General features: G+C 31.4%; 2 protein-coding genes across 5 annotated transcripts in view; both read right to left on the reverse strand.

Annotated features, from left to right (window-relative positions):
• Positions 1-1,678: 1,678 nt before the first annotated feature.
• Positions 1,679-11,181, reverse strand: LOC142610588 (uncharacterized). The gene is made up of 9 exons (XM_075782440.1): positions 10,953-11,181; positions 8,634-8,833; positions 6,142-6,513; positions 5,917-6,018; positions 5,258-5,549; positions 3,714-3,862; positions 3,154-3,438; positions 2,329-2,504; positions 1,679-2,066 (listed from the first exon to the last, which is right to left on the reverse strand). The coding sequence occupies exons 1-9, from the start codon at positions 11,164-11,166 to the stop codon at positions 1,943-1,945; spliced, it is 1,914 nt and encodes a 637-aa protein (XP_075638555.1). The 5' UTR covers positions 11,167-11,181; the 3' UTR covers positions 1,679-1,942.
• LOC142610598 (uncharacterized) overlaps positions 11,178-20,520 on the reverse strand; it is a 55,227-nt gene continuing 45,884 nt past the window's right edge. For 2 of the 4 annotated variants that reach the window (XM_075782469.1, XM_075782477.1), the window contains 7 exons: positions 17,863-18,197; positions 16,444-16,696; positions 15,605-15,751; positions 14,018-14,108; positions 13,784-13,835; positions 13,599-13,683; positions 11,178-11,528 (listed from right to left, as the gene is read on the reverse strand). In XM_075782469.1, the coding sequence (XP_075638584.1) occupies positions 11,205-11,528; positions 13,599-13,683; positions 13,784-13,835; positions 14,018-14,108; positions 15,605-15,751; positions 16,444-16,696; positions 17,863-18,104 (1,194 nt within the window). In that variant the 5' untranslated portion in view covers positions 18,105-18,197 and the 3' untranslated portion in view covers positions 11,178-11,204. Of the gene's footprint in view, positions 11,529-13,598; positions 13,684-13,783; positions 13,836-14,017; positions 14,109-15,604; positions 15,752-16,443; positions 16,697-17,862; positions 18,212-20,520 lie in introns of all 4 variants that reach the window. The other 2 variants (XM_075782460.1, XM_075782451.1) reach the window with 2 other exon arrangements.

Raw genomic sequence — 20,520 nt, forward strand, 5'->3', positions numbered from 1 at the left:
TATATATATATATATATATATATATATATATATAAGTCATTTTTCTATTATTTCTTTGAAAATTACTTGTAAATTCTAACACTTTTCTGTCCAATTGACATGCACGCATAGGGCTTAAGGGCTGTAGTTGAGTGATGATCAAGTCAAATATTAAAATCTCATAATTAGTTTAGTTAATTTTATTTCGAATGTCCCTTTCGTATTGTGTAGTTTTTGATAGTTTATTTGCTAAATATGAGGTAAAAAAGATATAATTTTTAGTGGCATTCACGCTAAATATGTGACAAAAAGGTAACAATTAATTAGCTTATTTTCATAGAAGCTACTTTTGTTAATTTTAAATAATAATAATAAAAAAAGCTGAAAACCTTTTTGCCAAGTGGACATCTGAATATAAATTCATCACCAAACTAGTTTATATATTTAGACTTAGTGTTTTTATTTTAACCAACACGAAGTTGTTTAGGAATTACTTGATTGATTTTAATCACAACTAAAGTTTCTTTTTCACAAGCGTTTGCTAAATTTCTAATAACTATATTTTAGATTATATTATCTGAATTAATTAAATTAAATTAATTATGAGCATATAAAAATTAGATTTATAAACCAAGTTAGCATTTTTAGAAATTGTATAAATTTTTATTATGAATGGGTCATTTATATAATCAGTAAAAAGAATAATAATTTAACATCTTATCACTTATTTTCAACTATAGACAAACGAATCTCAGTCCTATATATTAGGGGTAGAACTAGAATTTTATGAATGAGGGGCCAAAATAATAACATTGGACTATTTTAATAGTGTCATACAAGAAATATGAAGAGTTTGGGTGCTAAACCCCCCCCCCCAACACACACACAGACATATATATATATATATATATATATATATATATATATCAACTTCAATACTCATCAAAAGCTTGTTCATTGATAAATTATTATGTTTGAGTTTATTTTGCTTAATAATCGAGTCTAATAGTGTTCTTTTGTTTGATTTGTTTTCTAAGTAAACATAGAAAAACAAATTGCAAATACACATTCTGAACTTTGTACAAATCAAATTGATCATTTGTTCTTCTAATTTGAAGTTAAAAGTCCAAAAGGTTAGGAAAATGATCAAATTGGTCATTCTCCCACACTTTCGTTAGCTAGACTGGATGGAAAGAATAAAAAAATTAATAAAATTTCTTCTGTCTAAAAAAAAAAAAAAATCAATCTTCTCTTTTCTTCCACCAAGCACCCACGCCACCCCAATATTGCCATGACCATGAGCCATGACCCCGCTACTACTTAAGCTATTAGTGTTTGTAGGGGTGACAACACCATAGCAATATTGGCACATACACCCCTTCACACTTGATCTCTGTCTTTCTCCCCTAGGGGAATGAGTGGTAAGTGGTAACTTTTCAAGCAAGAAACTTGGATAATACAACAGCCAGGGAAATAAAAACCCAGATGCAACAGGCCTAATTACACCACATAATTTATTATTTTTTTATAGCATGGTGTGTTACTGACTGGAGCCAAACAATAGAATAGCTAAAGCCCTTTAATTTATTCTAGCTCCTCAGCTCATAAAATTTCTTAGAAATTCTTTACAAAAAAATAAAAGTTTCTTAGCAATTATAGCCCAAGAGGCCATTAGAACTCCAACAAACGATCTTAAATATGAGGAAACATTCAAAAGTCAATAAACTAAAAGGCAATATAAATGGTTCCCTTCGTAACATAATATCTCTATTTTATGGGAGAAGCTGAGGACCAAGGCTTAAATGGGGAACTTGACCACACGAGAAGTTAACAAATAATAACCTTCTTAATTTCCAGGAGAAGCTCTTTTGCCATCTGGTTTGCCCATTGCTAGCTCCTCAATAACCAAACCATTTGAAAAAGTTTCTCAATTGAGATTACTTGGCTTCACTTTGTTTTTCCTCTACCTCCTGAATTTCCTTAGCTGCAACAGTTTGATCCACACTAGTTTTCTCTTCAGTCTCCAGAGTTGTCTCCGTCTCCTTCTGTTTTTCTCATCCGAGGAATTTTGCTCAGTGCCAGGGACCCTGTGCACGAGTACAGAAAAACACCCAAGTAACTAAGATGTAAACTGTATGAACTTTAACAGTCCAAGCAATCCAAAATCAAATACAAGTTTCCAATTTTTATTTTTTTATTTTTTTTATTTTTCATGTGAAAAATTACGGGTCCACTCTCAACCCATCTCATAGGATTGACCCAATCAATTTGCAACCCGTTTTTGACCCGACTGATTTGCCACATCTACCCTAGTCAGCTAGTATGTGACCAAGAAATCAGATTAATTACTCTGTTGCAGTTCCATTGGTACGTCGAATAACGAATTTGTCAATAATCTTGACAGTCTCCAACGGTTCCGGATCGAATTCAGAAGCCTTCCATATGCTGGGATTCTCTCTACGGTGGCTCAAGTCATCTGATGTCGGTTCCGTCCAATTAGGTTCCAGCTCCCATTCCCGTGGTACCTAAATGTCAAATTTGTCAATGATCCAGCTCTCATATCATTGGGTTTAAGGTTCTTATACAAGTTATAACAAAATGAAAAGTTTAATTTAAATATGTTTTTCTATTTTTAAAGAAAAAAAAACAAAGATGCTCAATCTTCGTCCATGCATTTACAATAGTCCACCAGTCAAATTCAAGCTCAACAAAAAATAATTTGGCATTACTAATTAAAATTAAGGACCCGGTTAACGGGTACCCTTAAAGCATTTATTATTGAACAATTTGTAATAAAAATTTATACAATCTTTATGAGAAATATTTTATCAAAAAAATCAATTACTTTTTCCTTTTCTCATAAATTTTTTATAAAAATATTTTCTAAATCAATATTTTTAGGGCATTCCTTAACTTTTTTCTAAAATTTATTGATTATTTATAAAATTATTTGAACTTTGAGATTTAGTAATGATTCCACCTCAATGTGAAAATGGATGAACCGTAAATTACATTAGCTATTTAAGAAATAAGGGTGGGCCGTGGGGGTGTTAAAAAAGGGGTTAAAGGGAAAAAAGAACAAAACACACTTAAATTAGTCAAGGAAATAAGGCATTGCATTTTAAGTAATTGAACCATCCTAGAATTACAAATGAACCAAGTTTGATTTCTTACTTTATCAACTGCAAGGGTGAAAACTTCAAGATTACCATCACTGTTGATGTGAAATCGAGTGAATGCCTTGTAATCTGCAATCCTAAGTGAGGAGAAGGCTTCGTCGTAGTATAAGTTAAAGCAATTGCTGCAAATGCATAAGTAGATTCCTAATATTAAGGAAGCTGTCAAGGTTGAGAAGATATATACATAAGGGAAGATGGAAGCATAATAAATTGTTTTATCCCATCGAGAGGCAGACTCAATCCCATTGTTGCAAATATTGCTCCGTGACACCGCTATGAGCTGATACATTTAATATGAATATGTATTAAAGAAGAAGTAGAAGAAGCAACATATTTGCGGGGAAAGTAATTCCCACCCAAACATATTAAGCATACAAAAATTTCACAATTTTTTTTTACAATTATTGACATGACAAATTGTAATTAGAGAAACATCAGTTTTACATGAACTCATTACTAACATTAATTTATTAACATCAATCACAATATGTCATCTCAACGATTGTGAAAAACATTATAAAAATTTTTGGTATCCCTAAACTTGTTCTTTCTCACCTCTGGTACATCAACTGCAGACATGAAGTACTTGATATATGCTTGATAAAGCCCAGAAGCCCATTGTACTATTCTATCCAGAATGGAAATTGGAACTGGAAGCTCTCTATGAGACATAGCATGGTACGACCGATAACGAGAGTGATATGCTGAAAAAGAAAAAACTATGCTTGAATTTGTTAGGTCTTATTTTAGTTTTTCTCCGTTACTCAAGTAAAAAATCCTTAACCCATTTAATTACTATCTTTGATGTCACATAAATCCATCAAACATATAAAGTAGTTTTGAGGCAATAAATGGCTTAATAATAGTATATTATTGTAATGGTATATATAAAATTATGCTAAGAGCCTTGCAAGATGCAACTCATCTGATTGACATCTCTTGATGTTTCCATCAAAGCATGTATGATTCAAATATTTCATTTCTCATTATAACTATCAAATTATTAAAATATAAAAAAATCTATCAATATGTAAAATATAAAGTAGTGAATCCTTTTCAGTTTTCATTGGAAGATTAAGGCAATAAATGGTTGTTAATAGTAAATTACTGCTAAAGCTACTTAGGCAACTATAAATTTTGATAGGTTATAAGGCTATTTTCACATCTGTTTGTTTGTGGGAAGGTGTTTCTTCTTCCCACAGCCTCATATTATGAAAAAGCTAATGAGACTTTTTTTTTTTTTTTTTTGGGTAGAAGGATGAGACTATTTTATATTTTGCTATATGTTTGTTGGATAATCTTTTATACTTGGTATATCTGCTAAAGAGAAATGCTACATTCACAACATTTGACAACAATTTCACAACAAATCTTAGATAGCAATTTGTTAGTAATTATTATTAGCGGATAAAAATATAATTTTAGTAGTGGACTCAAATTAGAACTAGTAATAATTTGCCACTTATAATTTGTTGTGAAAATGTTGTAGATATAACATTACTCATGTGATAAAATACATGTTATATTTAACAATAGCTTCAAAAGTGAAGAAATATAAGTCTATTACTAAGGGTCTGGTTAATATATGCCCTTAGGACATCCATTAATCATTCATTTTAAAAGAGTTTTTATGGAGAACTGAAAATGTTATCAAAAGAGTTAATTGTTTTTTCATTTTTGCATAAAAAGTTTTTAAAAATATTTATTAATGTATGCTTTTAGGACGTTAGTAAAACTCTATTCCTAAATAGAGAATCTTGAATATATAGGGTCCGTTTGGATAGAACTTATTGCTGAAAACTGAAAACTGAAAACTGAAAACACTGTAGCAAAATAATTTTTAAATGTGTAAATAGTACTGCGGGACCCATTTTTAATAAAAAATTGCTAAAAACGTACATGAACAGTGCGCGCACAGTACGCGCACAGTGCGCGTTATCCCCCCCGCAGCAGAAAAAAAAAAAATCAAAACGCAAAACGCAAAACGTGTATCCAAACTCCACCATAGTTACCGTACACTTCAAAAATATTTGAAGCAAGAAAACATTCGTGGAATACTTGAATGTCACACATATAGAAACTAGAAAGGGAAAACTGACCTGAAGTTTGTAATGTTTTACTCCGAACAAAATCGACAGTATTCGCTTCCAACATAACCGAATAACATAAAGCAAGGGCCAGATGTGCAAATACGTGAGTAGCTCCAATCATTACCCGCTTCGCAAATGACACTGTGGAAGGTACAAGTGTCACTGCCACAATGAGCAATAGCATAGCACTTCCTAGAGACACAGTGGAGTCCTCCAGAATGTATCTAAAAGCTTTCCCAATTGTGCCAAATAAACTACTCCAATAACCAGAAGCTGAAACTGGTTGATCATCAAGCTCACACTACAGAAGAACATGAAAAGGGAAAAACAAAAATCAACTTTGTTAGTGATATTAAGTTTATATGAGGAGCCTATATATACCTAATCCTAGCTCTAATCCCTATATAAACTTTGCTTAGGGTTCAATGTAATTGATCAATTGAGAATATATATATATTGAAGATGTTAGCTGTCATTGGATTCTTCCATTGACATAAGCCATTAGGCTGAACCAATAATTTGTGTTCTTTCTTTTCTCTATAACCTTTCTCCATATATTCATAAAATCTAACATGGTATCAATAGAAGAAAGAAGGAATACATCATTATTGCCACAACAACTACTATAATTGGGATAGTACGTAGCCGGATGTAAAGTAAAAATTCACCTGTGGGAGCGTAGAATAGACGAACACAACGTAAATAATGCCACTAACATATTCAAATCGCCAATTGTTCCCGTAGAAATTCCAAATATTTTCAAAGGCAAGCTGCAAATTAAAAAACAATACGATGTATTATTTAATCAAGAAGCAGAAGAAAATGTTAAAATATGTTAAGTTGGTAATAATAGGAAATGGAATAACAGAGATCAGAATTTCACAATGAATTACCCATCTTGACTTCTTAAAAGAAGGATAAGCGACTTTACAGTTGTAAGAAACTCCACGAGATTCTCTAAAACCACGAAACGCATGGGTGGGATGTGTGAATGCTCCACCGCAACCATTTACAAGTAAATGTTTAATGGGCTCATTATTGTTTCTATTTGGGTGAGGAACTGCAGCATGGTGCATATAGTGATGTATGTCCCCAGCAATTTGAAGCTTACACCTTTCTTCTAAAATATTACATATCAAGTCTTCAACATTTTCTCCTTTTGATTGGTAGTTTGACACATTATTTCTAGAATTGACATTCTCGTACCAATCAACAAGCCAATCTGGTTTGTGTGTCATGATGATCACGGAGTCATTTCGTCCAACCTTGCATATAGTCAAATAATAGAAAACTTAGAAGTAAAAGAAATAGTGGTTATAGGACCATAACTTTTTTTTGCTACAATTATTACAACTCTGATGTGACAAACTGTGAGTGGTTTATTTATCACTTTCAAGTGGATCCATTCATTTTCTCCATAATTTACAGTCTACCATATAACAGTTATAACAAAGTTACAGTAAAAGAAGTTGTAATTTTAGAATTTCTTTAAATAAAAAGGCAAAAAAAAAAAAAAACAAGAACAATTGTGTATGTGTTAAAGTTTGGGCTTAAATCATACTAGTTCGTGCGATACATGAGAAAATGTAATATAATTATATTATAAGGATATAATGTAAAATTTTATGTTAAATTATAGTACATATGTTATTTAAAAATATTTTCTATTTTTATAAGTTTTATATAATTGAACATATAATGTATTTTTCATTCAACAACAGTACATAGTGACATATATATATATATATATATATATATATATATATATATATATATATATATGAAAAAACATATTTTAATAAAAAGATTTAAATTACATAATTATAATATTGTTTTATATAAATAGAGAAGAAGTTATTAAAATTATTTTTTAAATAAAAAATATACCACAATCAGTTAGCTAATTTGAACATATCTAAGAATATTAAAAAGAAAATATCTACCCTCATTCCATGGAACACATGTAATATGCATGTTACATTAAGTTTAAATTATTATATAGCTTTATAATTGTAGCATTTTTTTTCCAAATATAAGCGCAATGCCTATATTATTGAAACTTGAATTTTAAGGTAATCTTGTGAATATTATCATATTTACTACTTTTTTAGGACTCATATCTCTAATTTCTAGTGTTTATTTTGTTTGTAGTTTTTAGCTCAAAACTAAAGAGTTTCGCTCAAATATAATAAAATCTTGTACTTTTCAATCCAAAAATTAAGAGAAAAAGAAAATGAAATTTTGAGCTGAAAACTGAAAAGACAACTTACAAAAAAAAAATCAATTTAAGATTCAATTAGTCCAAAGTGGATGAAATAGACCGAATAGGACGAAATGGACCTAATTGGACCGAATGGACCCTAGTGGAACAAATTAGACTGTAATGAATGGAATTAGACTAAATGAACCAAAGGAGACTGAAATGCTACAATAATGTGGTTTAACAAGAAAGTAGCAATAATAAACGCTACGTTTTAGTCTTTAGATATTATATAAATATAGATGATGTCTCATACAAGTTGAAAAGTAATAAACTTATAATTACTTGCCCAAAATGAACCACTAAAACAAGCTGAACAATGGTATAATACATGCTACATATATACTTCATGCTATAAATGCATGTGCGAATTAAAAATTATTAGATCCTCTAGAAGTACATTAATGTGATACTCCTTCTCATATATATTATGGACCATACAATCTGAATCATTTATGATTAAAGAATCTCTTTCTAGTTGCTCTAGAATAATCAGGAGATTCTCTAGAAGAAATATGGGGTTATGCTTCCAGCAGCAACATGCTATGGGGCAGAGGGCCATCTTACAAGGTCAAATCAATACGTTCTAACAAAAAATATATGAATATAAAATTTAATTAGCAGGATCAACAATGAATGTGGGCGAAGTGAGTATTGCATCACCGTATTTTAGGAATACCTAATAATTAGTTTGTGTGAATCACGTAATCCCTTTGTTTTGATGGAAAGAGACTCATTTTTGAAAAAAAAAAAAAGATTTGTTAATTACTATTGGACTATGTCTTAAAAATATGCCAAAAGAAAAACATTTTATTTTATTTGATTCACATGAAAAATTATAAATATTTCTTATCATTTGTAATAATTCTATTAACAAAACTTTTCATTCACAAAAAGAATAAAAGACACTCCAAATATTAATAAAAAAATCCCTTTTTGTATTTTTTATACCATATCCAGGAGCTATAGCATACTCCAAATTCAAAACTAATAAAAAAATAAGTAATACTACGTTTACAACATTTTCACAAAATATATTTTATTATGATGTAGCATTTCTCAAAAAATATCACAAGGAAAAACATAATGTAATTTTGATGCAAGAAATTAGAAAGGTACTCTTGCCTCATCCTCAGTTAGTTTGGTGAAGAATTCAAATTGGTAGACATCGATATCATCAGAGAGTGCAAGATCAAGACCGAATATCCACCATCCCTTAGGAAGTTTCAAGGCGAAATAACTTTTCTTTTGTGGCATATACCACCCGCCCAACCAACTCCTATGACATATATTCCTCATAAAGGTACAAAGTCCATCAAACCAATCTGTCATGCCAAAATAAAATATTACCATAAAACAATGACAATCTAAATGCAAATAAACTTTGATGGTTCCTATAGGAGTACAAATAATGCTCTTCTAAGAAAACGCAAGCGATAAATTAATAAATTACAATTTTCCTGGGAAATAAAAGTACTATAAGAACCCTCTCTTTGTATAAAAAATAGTATAAATTTACTACATAATTCTTAAATTCTGATGTGTTCTAAATTACAAAAAAAAGCATTTGTTAACAAGTACCCTAATGACATGAGTTAAAGTACATTTAATATTCTATTAAGTGATTAAATAAAGTAAAATTGTGAATAAATACCAAGAAAAATGCAAATAACTTCTATAAATATTTGCGTGCAAACAATGGGTTATTGACATAGGAAAATTATTGAATACTCCAGGAGTACCATAAATGTGTACTCTCTCTTTTCACATGAATTGTGGATCCTACTAATTAAATTTATGGTGGGATCCACAATTCATATGAGAGGGGAGAGTACACATTTATGGTACTCCAGAAGTAATTAATAATTACCCTATTGACATATATATTTCTTTAAAAAAATGTTTCACAAATATTAATTGCATATATATTATTTCTTAACACGTCGCAATAAATGTGACTAATACCATTTTTTTACCGCTCTATGATGATTGCGTTTTATTATTAGGCCAAAAAGTAATTCTTAGGTACTCTCAAAGTATGTGAAAAGTGCTCCCTCCTTTCACATTCATGGCAATGTCTATTCATTAAATCTATGGTAGGGTCCACTATAAATATGAGAGGAAATATTATCATTTCACTATGCTCCAGAAGTATCTAAGAATTTTCTCAGACCAAGACACTCATTAGTTTTTGGTATAAAAGAAATTTTAATCTCAAATCTCTTAAACAACAAGAAACTTTACAAGTTTAGTTAATTGGAACCCAAGATTGGTACCTTTTTATCATAGTAAATAAATGCCTAGATTACTTTTTGTGATAAAAAAATCCTACGAACACACCTAATTTTACACACTGTCAAGTTGTCAAATGTGAGCAAGATCATTTCACATGGATCCACTAGTGACAATATCTTCACTATGCATTAATCACATGACACAAAGTTTGGTGTGTCCCTAAACTTATTGTTTTGTGATTGACATCACGTTAATATCTAAAACTTATGTAGTATTTCTAGCACCTACTCTTTATTTATTGAAAAATGCTAAAGCTAAAAAATTGCAAATTACATTCCTAAAGTTTGCGAGTATTTAAATTTTTACACCCTAAAATTTTAGAATTTAAATTTTATCCCGTAAAGTTTTGGGTGTTTGTGTTTACACCCTAACATTTCAAAATTTGGATTATATCCCTTCAATTTTAGATGTATTTGGATTTTACTCCCGAAAGTTTAAGAATGTTTGGATTTTACACCTTGAAATTTCAGAATTTGTAGGTGTAAAATTCAAACACACCAAACTTTAGGGGGTAATATCCAAATTATAAGATGTTAGAATGTAAAATCCAAACACCTCTAAACTTCAAAGGGTAAAATTCAAATTCTGAAACTTTTGGGATGTAATTTGCAATTTACCCTAAATTTTACTACAAACTTACAAACTAACATGACAATGAATGTGATTATTGTCTCTTCAATAACATAATAAATAAATATCCAATTATTTCTTTATGATTAGTGACATTAATTTTTAAGACATGTTTAAAATTTTGTAATATTCTAGCATTACTATTATTTATTATGTTATTAAAGTGACATTAATAATATTTATTCTCACATCAATTTGTAAGTATTTTGTTATATATTAATAGTAAATTTAGAAAATTTTCTTTGTGTGCCAGGATGTTGCAGTTGAAGAGCCTTGTAGCGCTGAACATGCATTCCTTTAATATGAGAATGTTGGTTCAAATTCATTTTCTTATTGTTGTAACTATTAAATTATATATATATATATATATATATATATATATATATATATGAAGCTCTCATTTTGCAGGTAAAAGCCTTAGAACTGAACTTACCCAGAATGTTTATAATGGCGACACGTTATCCCCGCAATAAAAAATAAACAAATTAAGAAGATGCTAAAGTAAAAACTAAGACCAACCATGATTTCCGGGAATAGCAAAACACTGAGGAACATCCTGATCTGGCTCAGGCAGCTCAGGAGGCAGTACCGGCTTGTTGGTAGTCATGCGTTCATCATAATTGGGTGGTGGCTGAAGAGCATACTGGAAAGGACGAAACAGGCGTCTTTCATATGTGGACTCCGAGGGATTAGGATACCTATAATAGAGGCAAAGGTTTTGAAGATTAAACATATTTGATAAAATAAGATATAAATATATTGGTTACGCACTTACGCAAGATCCCCTCCAATGAGTAGTAAGTTTCCGCGTTTTAAGTTAAGCTTAGGCACGGTGTCTTGATTGGGATTAGAAATTTGTTCATCAGGATTGTTATTTTGAGCTCCAGGCTCAGGGATCGTGACTTGATTAGGCTCAACAGAAGGATTAGGATCGGTGACTACAATTTTAGGCTGAGCAAGTAGTCGTGCCACAGTATATGTCGAGTCCCCACCATCACCTGTATCAGCCATGAAGTCAAACCATAGTTCTCCTTTTCCACTAAAATGATCGTATAAATAATCCCTTGTAGTGTCCTCCCTTTGATTCAGTGCTGCCTGAATAATGGAATATGGAAGAAGGGGTAAGATAAAAGAAATCATTAGTACGATGACAATTTATATCCAGATTTTTTTTTTTTCATTTTTCGTCCAAAGTAAAAACAAAGGGTCCTCTTTTGCGGTGCTTTCAAGCCTCCCCCAAAAAAAAAAAAAATGTCCCTCTTTTACAAATATAAATTGTGGTTCTTAAAATTGTCCAATTTTTCAATTTGGTTCTTGGAGTTTCAAAAGTGGCAATCTAATCCTTAAATTTATAAAATGATGGTGTTTGTTATGAAAACTATCTCAACATATAATAACATGTCATGTGATTAGGCACATTTATAATAATAAAAAATGCCTATGTAATTTAAAAATTACATGCTAACAGTACAGGTGGATTAAAAATATTATGTGGCCCTACCAAAATATATACAGTTCCCTATTGCCACGTGAAAATTAACATGAAATAAAAAATAAAATAAGATTTTCTACTTTCTGAACTTAAATTTAATAAATAATTATATATTCCACTTCGGTTGGTGAAAAATGTTAAAACAAAACACAAGAATATCGAAAGGGAAAAAAAGTTGGGAAATCATTTTATAAATTTTTGAAACCATAAGAACCTAAATGAAAAATGAGACAAACTTTAAGGACCAAATTTGATAATTTTCTCACTTTAGGAATTTGATTGCAGCTTTTGTAAATCTAACATTAAATTAGCAAATGAAATGATTTTAAAGACTAAAAGTGATTTTTTAATTTTCAAGTACTTAATTATTCTTTTGGGTGTGTGTAGTTCTCCTGAATCCTATCCCACATACACCAAATAATTATAAGAATAATCTCTTAGTGATGGCCCAAAATAGGTGATAGAAGTTTTGCATCTAAGATTTCATAGATCTCTAGACTAACAATCACCAACGCCTCATTGGTTTAATTTTTAACATAAATTTATCTTAGAAATATTTTTTAGATTTTTCAATATTTGGTGCAGTTGAAAATTGCTAGTCAACTGCAAACATTTTCATGCTCAAAGGAAATTTACATTGAAATCGTACGAAATTAATTGTTTTATAGCATTATCACCTCCCCTATCCTCTCAACTGCCACCAACATCATTTCCTTCTCATTTTCCCTCATTCTTCGTACTGTCACCACCACCTCCTTCCCTCCTCCTTTAAGCAGCCACCACCACTACTACCTCCCTCCCCTTTCTTCTTTTCCACATTGTAACCGCTAGCTTCGCCATGCGGGGATGAATCTAGTTGGAACCAAGGGGGGAAATGACCCCCTTGGCCCCAAATATTTTTTAAATAGTATAAATTATTAAAAAAAAATTTATTGTATATATAGTTAATTTAAAATTTATACTTCCAAAACTAGTAATAAACTCCCTCAAAAGAAATAAACATAACGCCCCTCTTAAAAATGTGCACTCACTTTTTAATAAATACCTAAACTCAAGTGGTGTTATAGTATCGAAGGCATCAATGACCTAAGGAACTCCCCCCCCCCCAAAAGAAGAAATTCTGTATTTATCTTTCGCCCCATGTCACCAGTAGGGCTATAAATGAATTGAGCCAACTTGGAGAAAGACTTGTTTATACTTTATATTTGTTAATTTAGCAAATGAGCCAAACCCAAGTTTAGGTTCAGCTAAACAAGACAAGATCAACAAAATAATGTGTTCAAGATTTGTGGAGTTAAAAAATTTGGTCGTAATGTTTACCATATAAAAAAAAGAAAAGAAAAAAGGTTAATTAACTAGCTTGTGAACCAACTCAAACTTATTCAACAAGAAAATGAATCAAGCTTGAACAAGTATCTTGGCTTGATAAATATTTCAAGTTTGACTTGTATTTGAATAAAATTAAATGAACAAATCTTAAATTTTTAATACTTAAGTCAGCTTGGCTTACCAATATACCTCCATTATCTATTGTTTTTGTTAATTTTAGCCCCCCAAAAAAATGTAGTGTAACCAAATAATATAATTTTTTTTTCAAAGTCTCAATCAAAGAATAGAAAATAAATCATTTACTTCAAAACAAATGAGCTTAAAAGTTAATTGTACACTTATACCTGCAATATACGCATGTCAAAGCGAGTTTGGATGACATTTGTTGTTACCATGTCAAAAACAGTCTTGTATAGATCAGGCGATGTACTGCAACAGATAGCCACCACCAGAGCAAAAACAACTGAAGGGGATGTTTGGAAGAGCTAACATATTTAAATAAAAGAAAATATATATGACAGAAATATACCCTGAATACCAATGAGACATAGCTAAAAAACCAGGTTTATTCTGCTGGTTGCCTGACCTGACCATAAGAAAATAAGAAGCACTCAGTCCAGTTCATCTCGTCGTGAGGCATCTTTACATAATTACATCCTAATTATTCATGTCAACTATAAGCATAATAATAAAATAAAAAACAAGCTTTTTGCTCGTTAGAATTTCAAGCATATTACTCACTTTAATGGCATTACTACTTAACTGACAATGTAAACGCATATAAATGTGGCCCAAGGCCATAAGCGGAGACACGTTTCGTCCGCTGAACTTGCTGGTGACTCACTGCAAGCAAACTGAGAAAAGAAAATAGAATATGTATAGAAAAGGTAAGATGACATTGTAATGCATGCGGCAGCCAAGTTTTCATACAACTATATAAATTTCTTATCACTCTGAAGTGTACCATTTTATATTTAACCAACCATAATCTATTCAAATAGCATACTACAATAGGTGAAGCATAGAGTCAAACACTGGACAAGGATTTTTGTTCAATAAAAACTACCTCGCTAGCTTAAAATATGTTGTGAATAAAAAATCTCTGTAGTGTTCCATTTTAACTTTCACTAGTCGTAATTGTAAGGTTAAATTTAATCAACCATGTGTTGCCTTTATTCCGTGTCAAATTTGCTTGTAATTCATCATGTAGAAACCCTGTATTTATGTGAGAATAATGTAAGAGTTGTGTGTGAGAGAGCGTGAAGAAACTCAAGTTATGTGCATTCAAGAGGAGTTTTGTGACTGAATCTCACGACTGACAAGTCGCCAAAGTGCCACACGTGTAAAGCATGTAGGAAGCTGAAAAGTCACGACAGCTGGAGCACTACAGGACAAAAAGTATAGTATGGCTTGGCAATTAACTCGCGACCCGTTTTAGTCGTGAGGCTGAGTCGCTAGAATGCCATGTATTGCTGAAAACTGACTTTTCACATTCCATCTCATACCCTACTATAAATACTCTTATACCCATGAAATGTAATGTGCTGAAAAATGAGCCTATTGAGAGAAAAACCCTAAAAGAGGTTTCTACAACACACCCACCCTATTAGAGAGAGCTACTCATTCTTAGAGAGAAATCTTTGTAGTCTCTTCTCATTCCTTCTCCCATTGTTATACCCATTGAGAGGAAATTTGTACCCAAACACTACCCACACAATTTAAAGTGTTGAGAGTGTTTTTGGAGTTTGGGAAGCATTGGAAGATGCCAAGGATGGCGGATATAATATGGAACTTATTGCAGGATCTGGAAAGCTAGAGAAGACACAGTTAGACTTAACTAGTTGGTAGTAGGAGCTTAGAGGGCTCAAGTACATTGGGTAGACTAGGCTTGGAGGGTCTTTTGTTATTTCTATACTCCAACTTTATTCTCTAATTGATCATTTTACCGCTTAGAAAGTGGCAAAGAGGTTTTTCGCCGACTTCTTCAATTTCCTCTTCGATAACATGTGCCGGTGTTATCATTGTGTTTGCATTTTTTTTCCCTTACTCTTTACCTTTTAATTGCTGTTGTGTTTGTGATTAACTATGGTTTAGAGTGTGTTACCAATTTGAGTTTAGCTTATATTCATCATTCCGCACATATATTGTCTGTATATAAGCTTGTGTTTGTAATTTTGAAATTTGGGGTCTAAACATTCATTGGTGTTTTATACGCTAATTGAACTTTCAGTAGTATGCTACATGTTCAATCCAAGGTTTAAAATCAAATATACATGACATAAGCATATGGATTATGGAACACAAAATTCAACAAACAAAATTTTTAATCAATAGGTTATTATTGCCATACCTTGGGAGGATAACAGTACCGATCATCGCAATAGGCAAACTCAACCGGAATAAGCCAAAATGAGCAGAATTTTTCTTTCCAATATCTTTGTTCATGCGGTGTCTCTCTACATTGACTCATACAAACACAACAGGCTACACTCACAACCTTCAAGCATGAAAAATTATTCAGATTTCACATGACAGACGGGAAAGCATATATAACTTGATATGATATATAATAATAAGAAATGACATGTGTATAACATTTTTACAAGGACAAAACTTAGGTACAGTACCTTAAGTGTTGTTCCTTAGGTTCTCATCTTAAGATTCAGCCATGTGACTAAACTAAAAAATACACTTCCATCATTTGAGAAAAAATCTACATGACTGAATCTTCAGAGAAGAACCTAAAAAACAACACATAAGTACTGTATCTAAGTTTTGCCTTTTTTACAATACTTTTACAACAAGTCTTAAGTGATAGGTTGTAGGTTGTTATTGACGGTTATGAATGGGTAAAAAAGTAATTTAAGTTGTGAATTTAAATTATAATCAATAATACTTTTTTTGTTTTTGTTTTTATAATTAGTAACAATTTATCGCACTACCGCGCACTCTTAGTGCGATAACCACTCCACAAGTATAAATGCTTATAGGGTGTGGAAGGCAATGACTGAGATTCAAGTCTCCAGGAGGGAGTTTCACACACATATATATTTAGATTATGCTATAATAGAAATTATATTTTGTAAAAAAATAATAATAATAATAATTTACCGTTTATAATTTGTTGGGAAAATATTATAAACCTAACAATTAGCACCGAAAGCATTTTCAAAAGTCAGAAGTACTTACAGCAGAATCGTGGAGAATGGTCCATATGCCTGGCTGCTTTCGAGCCTCAAATGTAAATATTTTCTGGAGGACGAGCTTAAACATAATAATAATATAGTGGAAGGCGAAAAGACACGAAATAGAAGAGGCAAAAGTTGACAGAAAGAATGTGTACAGTTTACTTTCCAGAGACATAGTCAGAGACGTTGTCACTGAGTGAGAAGTAGAAAGAGCGTAACGATGCCAACCTGATGCGATGAGGGAGAATGCAAACCTGCAGAAGTAAATTTCCAAAAATTACTAGTATTATACTACTCATTGTTGTTCTCCATGTACCTAATTCTACCGTCTACACAAACATATGGAACACGATCCTCTCCATTGTTCTTAAAATTGAAATGGACAAAATGTATATCTTGATTAAGATTTTAAATAAAGAGGAAATGTACATATGGAAGGGCCTGTACATGCTAATGGCTCTTAGGGACGTGCCCACGATCTCAATAAAAAAAAGCCCATAATCAATCAAATTAAAAAAATCATAAAAAAAAGTCAAACCAAACATAAGGCTCTCTCTCTCTCTCTCTCCGAGTGTGTGGTTAACTGGTTATAGACTTATAGTGTTTCAATAAAAAAGTTTTTGAGTTTTGAGTTTTTGTGTAGTCTTAGATTGTCAGTTTCTCTGAGTGTGTTTTTGAGTGGGTCAGTGCATTAGCATTAAACTAAAATGAGAGTATCAAACAATTAAGCAATTAGTCACTTAATTAGTCATTTTGGCCGTGGGACACAAACTAATAACTTAAATTAAAGAATTGTAAAGAAAATGCAAAGGAATTGCTCAAAATGTCTGATGAATTCAATAAAAGAATTGTAAAGAGTAAAAGAAATAAACTAATAAATTAAAGTATTCTAAACAATAATAATTAAAGTTTACTTAACAATAATAGTTAATATGTTTATTGTATTTAGAAACAATAGATGATTTCCAATATTTAATATTAGTAATAATAATTAGTATGTTCATTGTATTAGGAAAAAAATGTCAAATGAACAATTAGTTTATTTTTTATTTTTCACTAGTATTATAGACAAATTTGTAATAATAAATAAGAGATTAGGGAATAAATGATTGTTTGGCTATACATATTGAAAAAGATATAATTAGTAAAATTGATAATATAACTATCATATAATGATTTCAAAATATAAAATCTCGTTAATGGCAATCTTAAAACTTTATGTATTTAGGTACTCTTTTTTATGAAGTCATTATATTCAAATTCTGTTTCTGTTTTTGTTTTAGATTTTATATAGCTTATATTTTTTATTGAAACCCTTAGAAAAAAATCATGGATTCACTACTGCATATATAAATGTATTATACATGTCTTTCAAGATGAAGTACGAAAGAATTATAGTAAGATAGTGAGTAATATTTACCAATTTATAAGCTTGTTAAAGCTTGCTGGTCCGAAAGAAAATGTATTTAAGCATACAAGCAGACTGACATACACAGACCAAGAAACAGTGAAGCGTCCATTGTTAACCGAATCCATAAAGTCGACGAAGGCAAAAAAAATCCCACACAGTCCTGCAACTAGTACGGCATGACGTGAAAGCACAGAATCGTGAGACCTTAGCAACTGAGTCAAATTCCTCCGCATTTTTTTGAGGGCTTCCATCAAATTGTTTTTAAAGTCTGCTCGTAATCATGCATGCACTATGTAGTTCACGTAACTTCACTTGATTCAGCGTACCAGGCAAGCTTGCGAACTCTGTGAAAGGAGTACTATGAAGTATTGTTATTAAGAAAAAAAAAAAAGACAAGAAAGACTAACACAAATACTTAAAAGACGCTAGTTTAGAAATTTTTTTAATGAGAAAAGAAAAAATAACTAATTTTTTTACTGTTTATTATATTTTCTATGAAAATAATATCAAAACTTTCATAAAATAATTCATTAATAAATGTTTTTAAATTAAGCATCTGCTAACCAAATAAAAATAAAAGTCTAAATACAGATCTATTTTAGAACAAAGGGGGCCATGAACCCCCCAAGATTTTATTAATTTATAGATATTATTTTGTAAAATTAAAAGTTAAATGTTGAATAAGTAAAAGTATTAGTGGGTTTTTATATTATTATTATTTTATTATATTTTTAAAGGGGTTATTGGGTTGAATTTTTTTTGAGAATCTATTGGGTTGAAAGTTAAATAATAGCATACATTAGTTTTTTTTCCCTAATATAATTGCTTGGATTGGTGGTGGATTATTGCTTTCAAATATCTTATAATGGATATATCTTCAAATATATTGATTGATTCTTATTTAATTTTAAAATCTGAAACAAGGTTTCAAATTCTGCTCTATTCTAATGCCGAGTCCGGTGTAATTAGCACCTCTGATCAGTTCCATTTCGCACTAAATTACAGTATATTTCGGACTGTTCCAATGTGTGTCTATATATATTCTAATTATGCTCTATTCTGAAACAAGGTTTCAAATTTTGCTCTATTCTAATGCCTAGTCTGGTGTAATTACCACCTTCGGCCTATTCCATTTCGCTCTAAATTACATTATATTTCGGACTGTTCCAACGTGTGTCAATATATGGGGTGTCCCTAGTATTGGAACATTCCATTCCAATAGCTAATTTAGAATGGAATTCAAAACCTTGATCTAAAATAAACATAAAAATAATTATTAAATAATTAATTGTCTTATCCTTATCCTAATTTTTCAAACAATGTTGTATACCCATGTCTTGTATCATGTCATAATAGTGTACATGTGTGATCTTTTTCTTTTTGAGAATCCTGTGATCTAAATTAAGCCAAAGATACATGTACCGTCTATGCCCTTTCAATAATAATAAGGCCAAAATTGGGAATTAACACTGTTTGCTAAATAATATAATTAACAAGCATTATTACAAAACTATATTTTTTACTAACATCTTAAGTTTAAAAAAGTCGATTTAGGGCTATAAATCGAGTCTTAAAGACTCGATTTTAGTGTTCAGATCACGTCTGATGTGGCGTTTTTTCCACGTGGTGTCCAACTGAAAATCGAGTCTCTAAGACTCGATTTATAATGTTTTAAGCACACCATTTACACCTTCTCATCAGAGAAGAAAGATAGAGAAAAAAAACTCACCCACAGCACAGCAGCCACCACCACCACCACCTAAAATCCAACAACACTACCACTGCCAAATCCATACCCACAAACCCAAACAGACCGAACTCCGCCACCAAATGACCACCAAAACCCAAACCCACACAACCCACTCACCGTTACCAACAACCCAATCACTGACTCCACAACCCAATCACTGACTCCACAACCCAGTCATCGAATCCCACAACCCAACCACCGATTCCCATAACCCAACCATCGATTCATCGATTCCACAACTCAACAACGACCGTGACCCACACCTCAACCTTGAACACAAACGCCGATGTCCACCACAGACACTGATCTCCACAAGCCCACACCTTCCCCCACGCTGATCCCCACAAACCCACACCCTCCATGCCGATTTGAGAGAGATGGACCGAGACAGAGAAAGGAGAGAACAAAATAGAGAGTGGGGAGAGAGGAAGAGAAGGTGTAAAGGGCGTGTTTAAAACATTATACTTGTTTTGGGTTGGCTTATAAATTGAGTCTTAGAGACTTGATTTTCAAGTGGACGCCACGTAGAAAAAACGTCACATCAGACGTGATCAGAACACTCAAATCGAGTCTTTGAGACTCGATTTATAAGTCCTAAATCGAGTCTTTTAAACTCGAGATGTTAGGAATATATATAGTTTGAAAACAGTGCCTATTAATTATATTGTTTGGCAAACAATGTTAATTTCTAATTTTGGCCTAATAATAATGTTTGGACAAAATTTAGATATAGTACTTTAAGTGATGTTTCTTAAATTCTCCTCTTAAGATTTAGCCATGTGACTATTTAACTAAAAAATACACTTTCATCCCATGAGAAAAAATCCACATGGCAAAATCTTAAAAGGCAAATCTAAGAAACAGCACCTAAGTATTGTACTTAAGTCTTGCTCATAATGTTTATATCATAAATTTTG

Source organism: Castanea sativa, chromosome 1 (assembly GCF_040712315.1).
Source record: "Castanea sativa cultivar Marrone di Chiusa Pesio chromosome 1, ASM4071231v1".
NCBI lineage: Eukaryota > Viridiplantae > Streptophyta > Magnoliopsida > Fagales > Fagaceae > Castanea > Castanea sativa.

Bases quoted from the DNA above. Each gene is read 5' to 3' on its own strand.
- LOC142610588 (XM_075782440.1), bottom strand. From the start codon at position 11,166: ATGTTTAATCTTCAAAACCTTTGCCTCTATTATAGGTATCCTAATCCC. The intron at 6,514-8,633 runs GCAAGAGTACCT...ACTATATGCAAG, and splicing joins CCAAACTAACTGAGGATGAG to GTTGGACGAAATGACTCCGT. The intron at 6,019-6,141 runs GTAATTCATTGT...TTTAATTTGCAG, and splicing joins CTTTTAAGAAGTCAAGATGG to CTTGCCTTTGAAAATATTTG.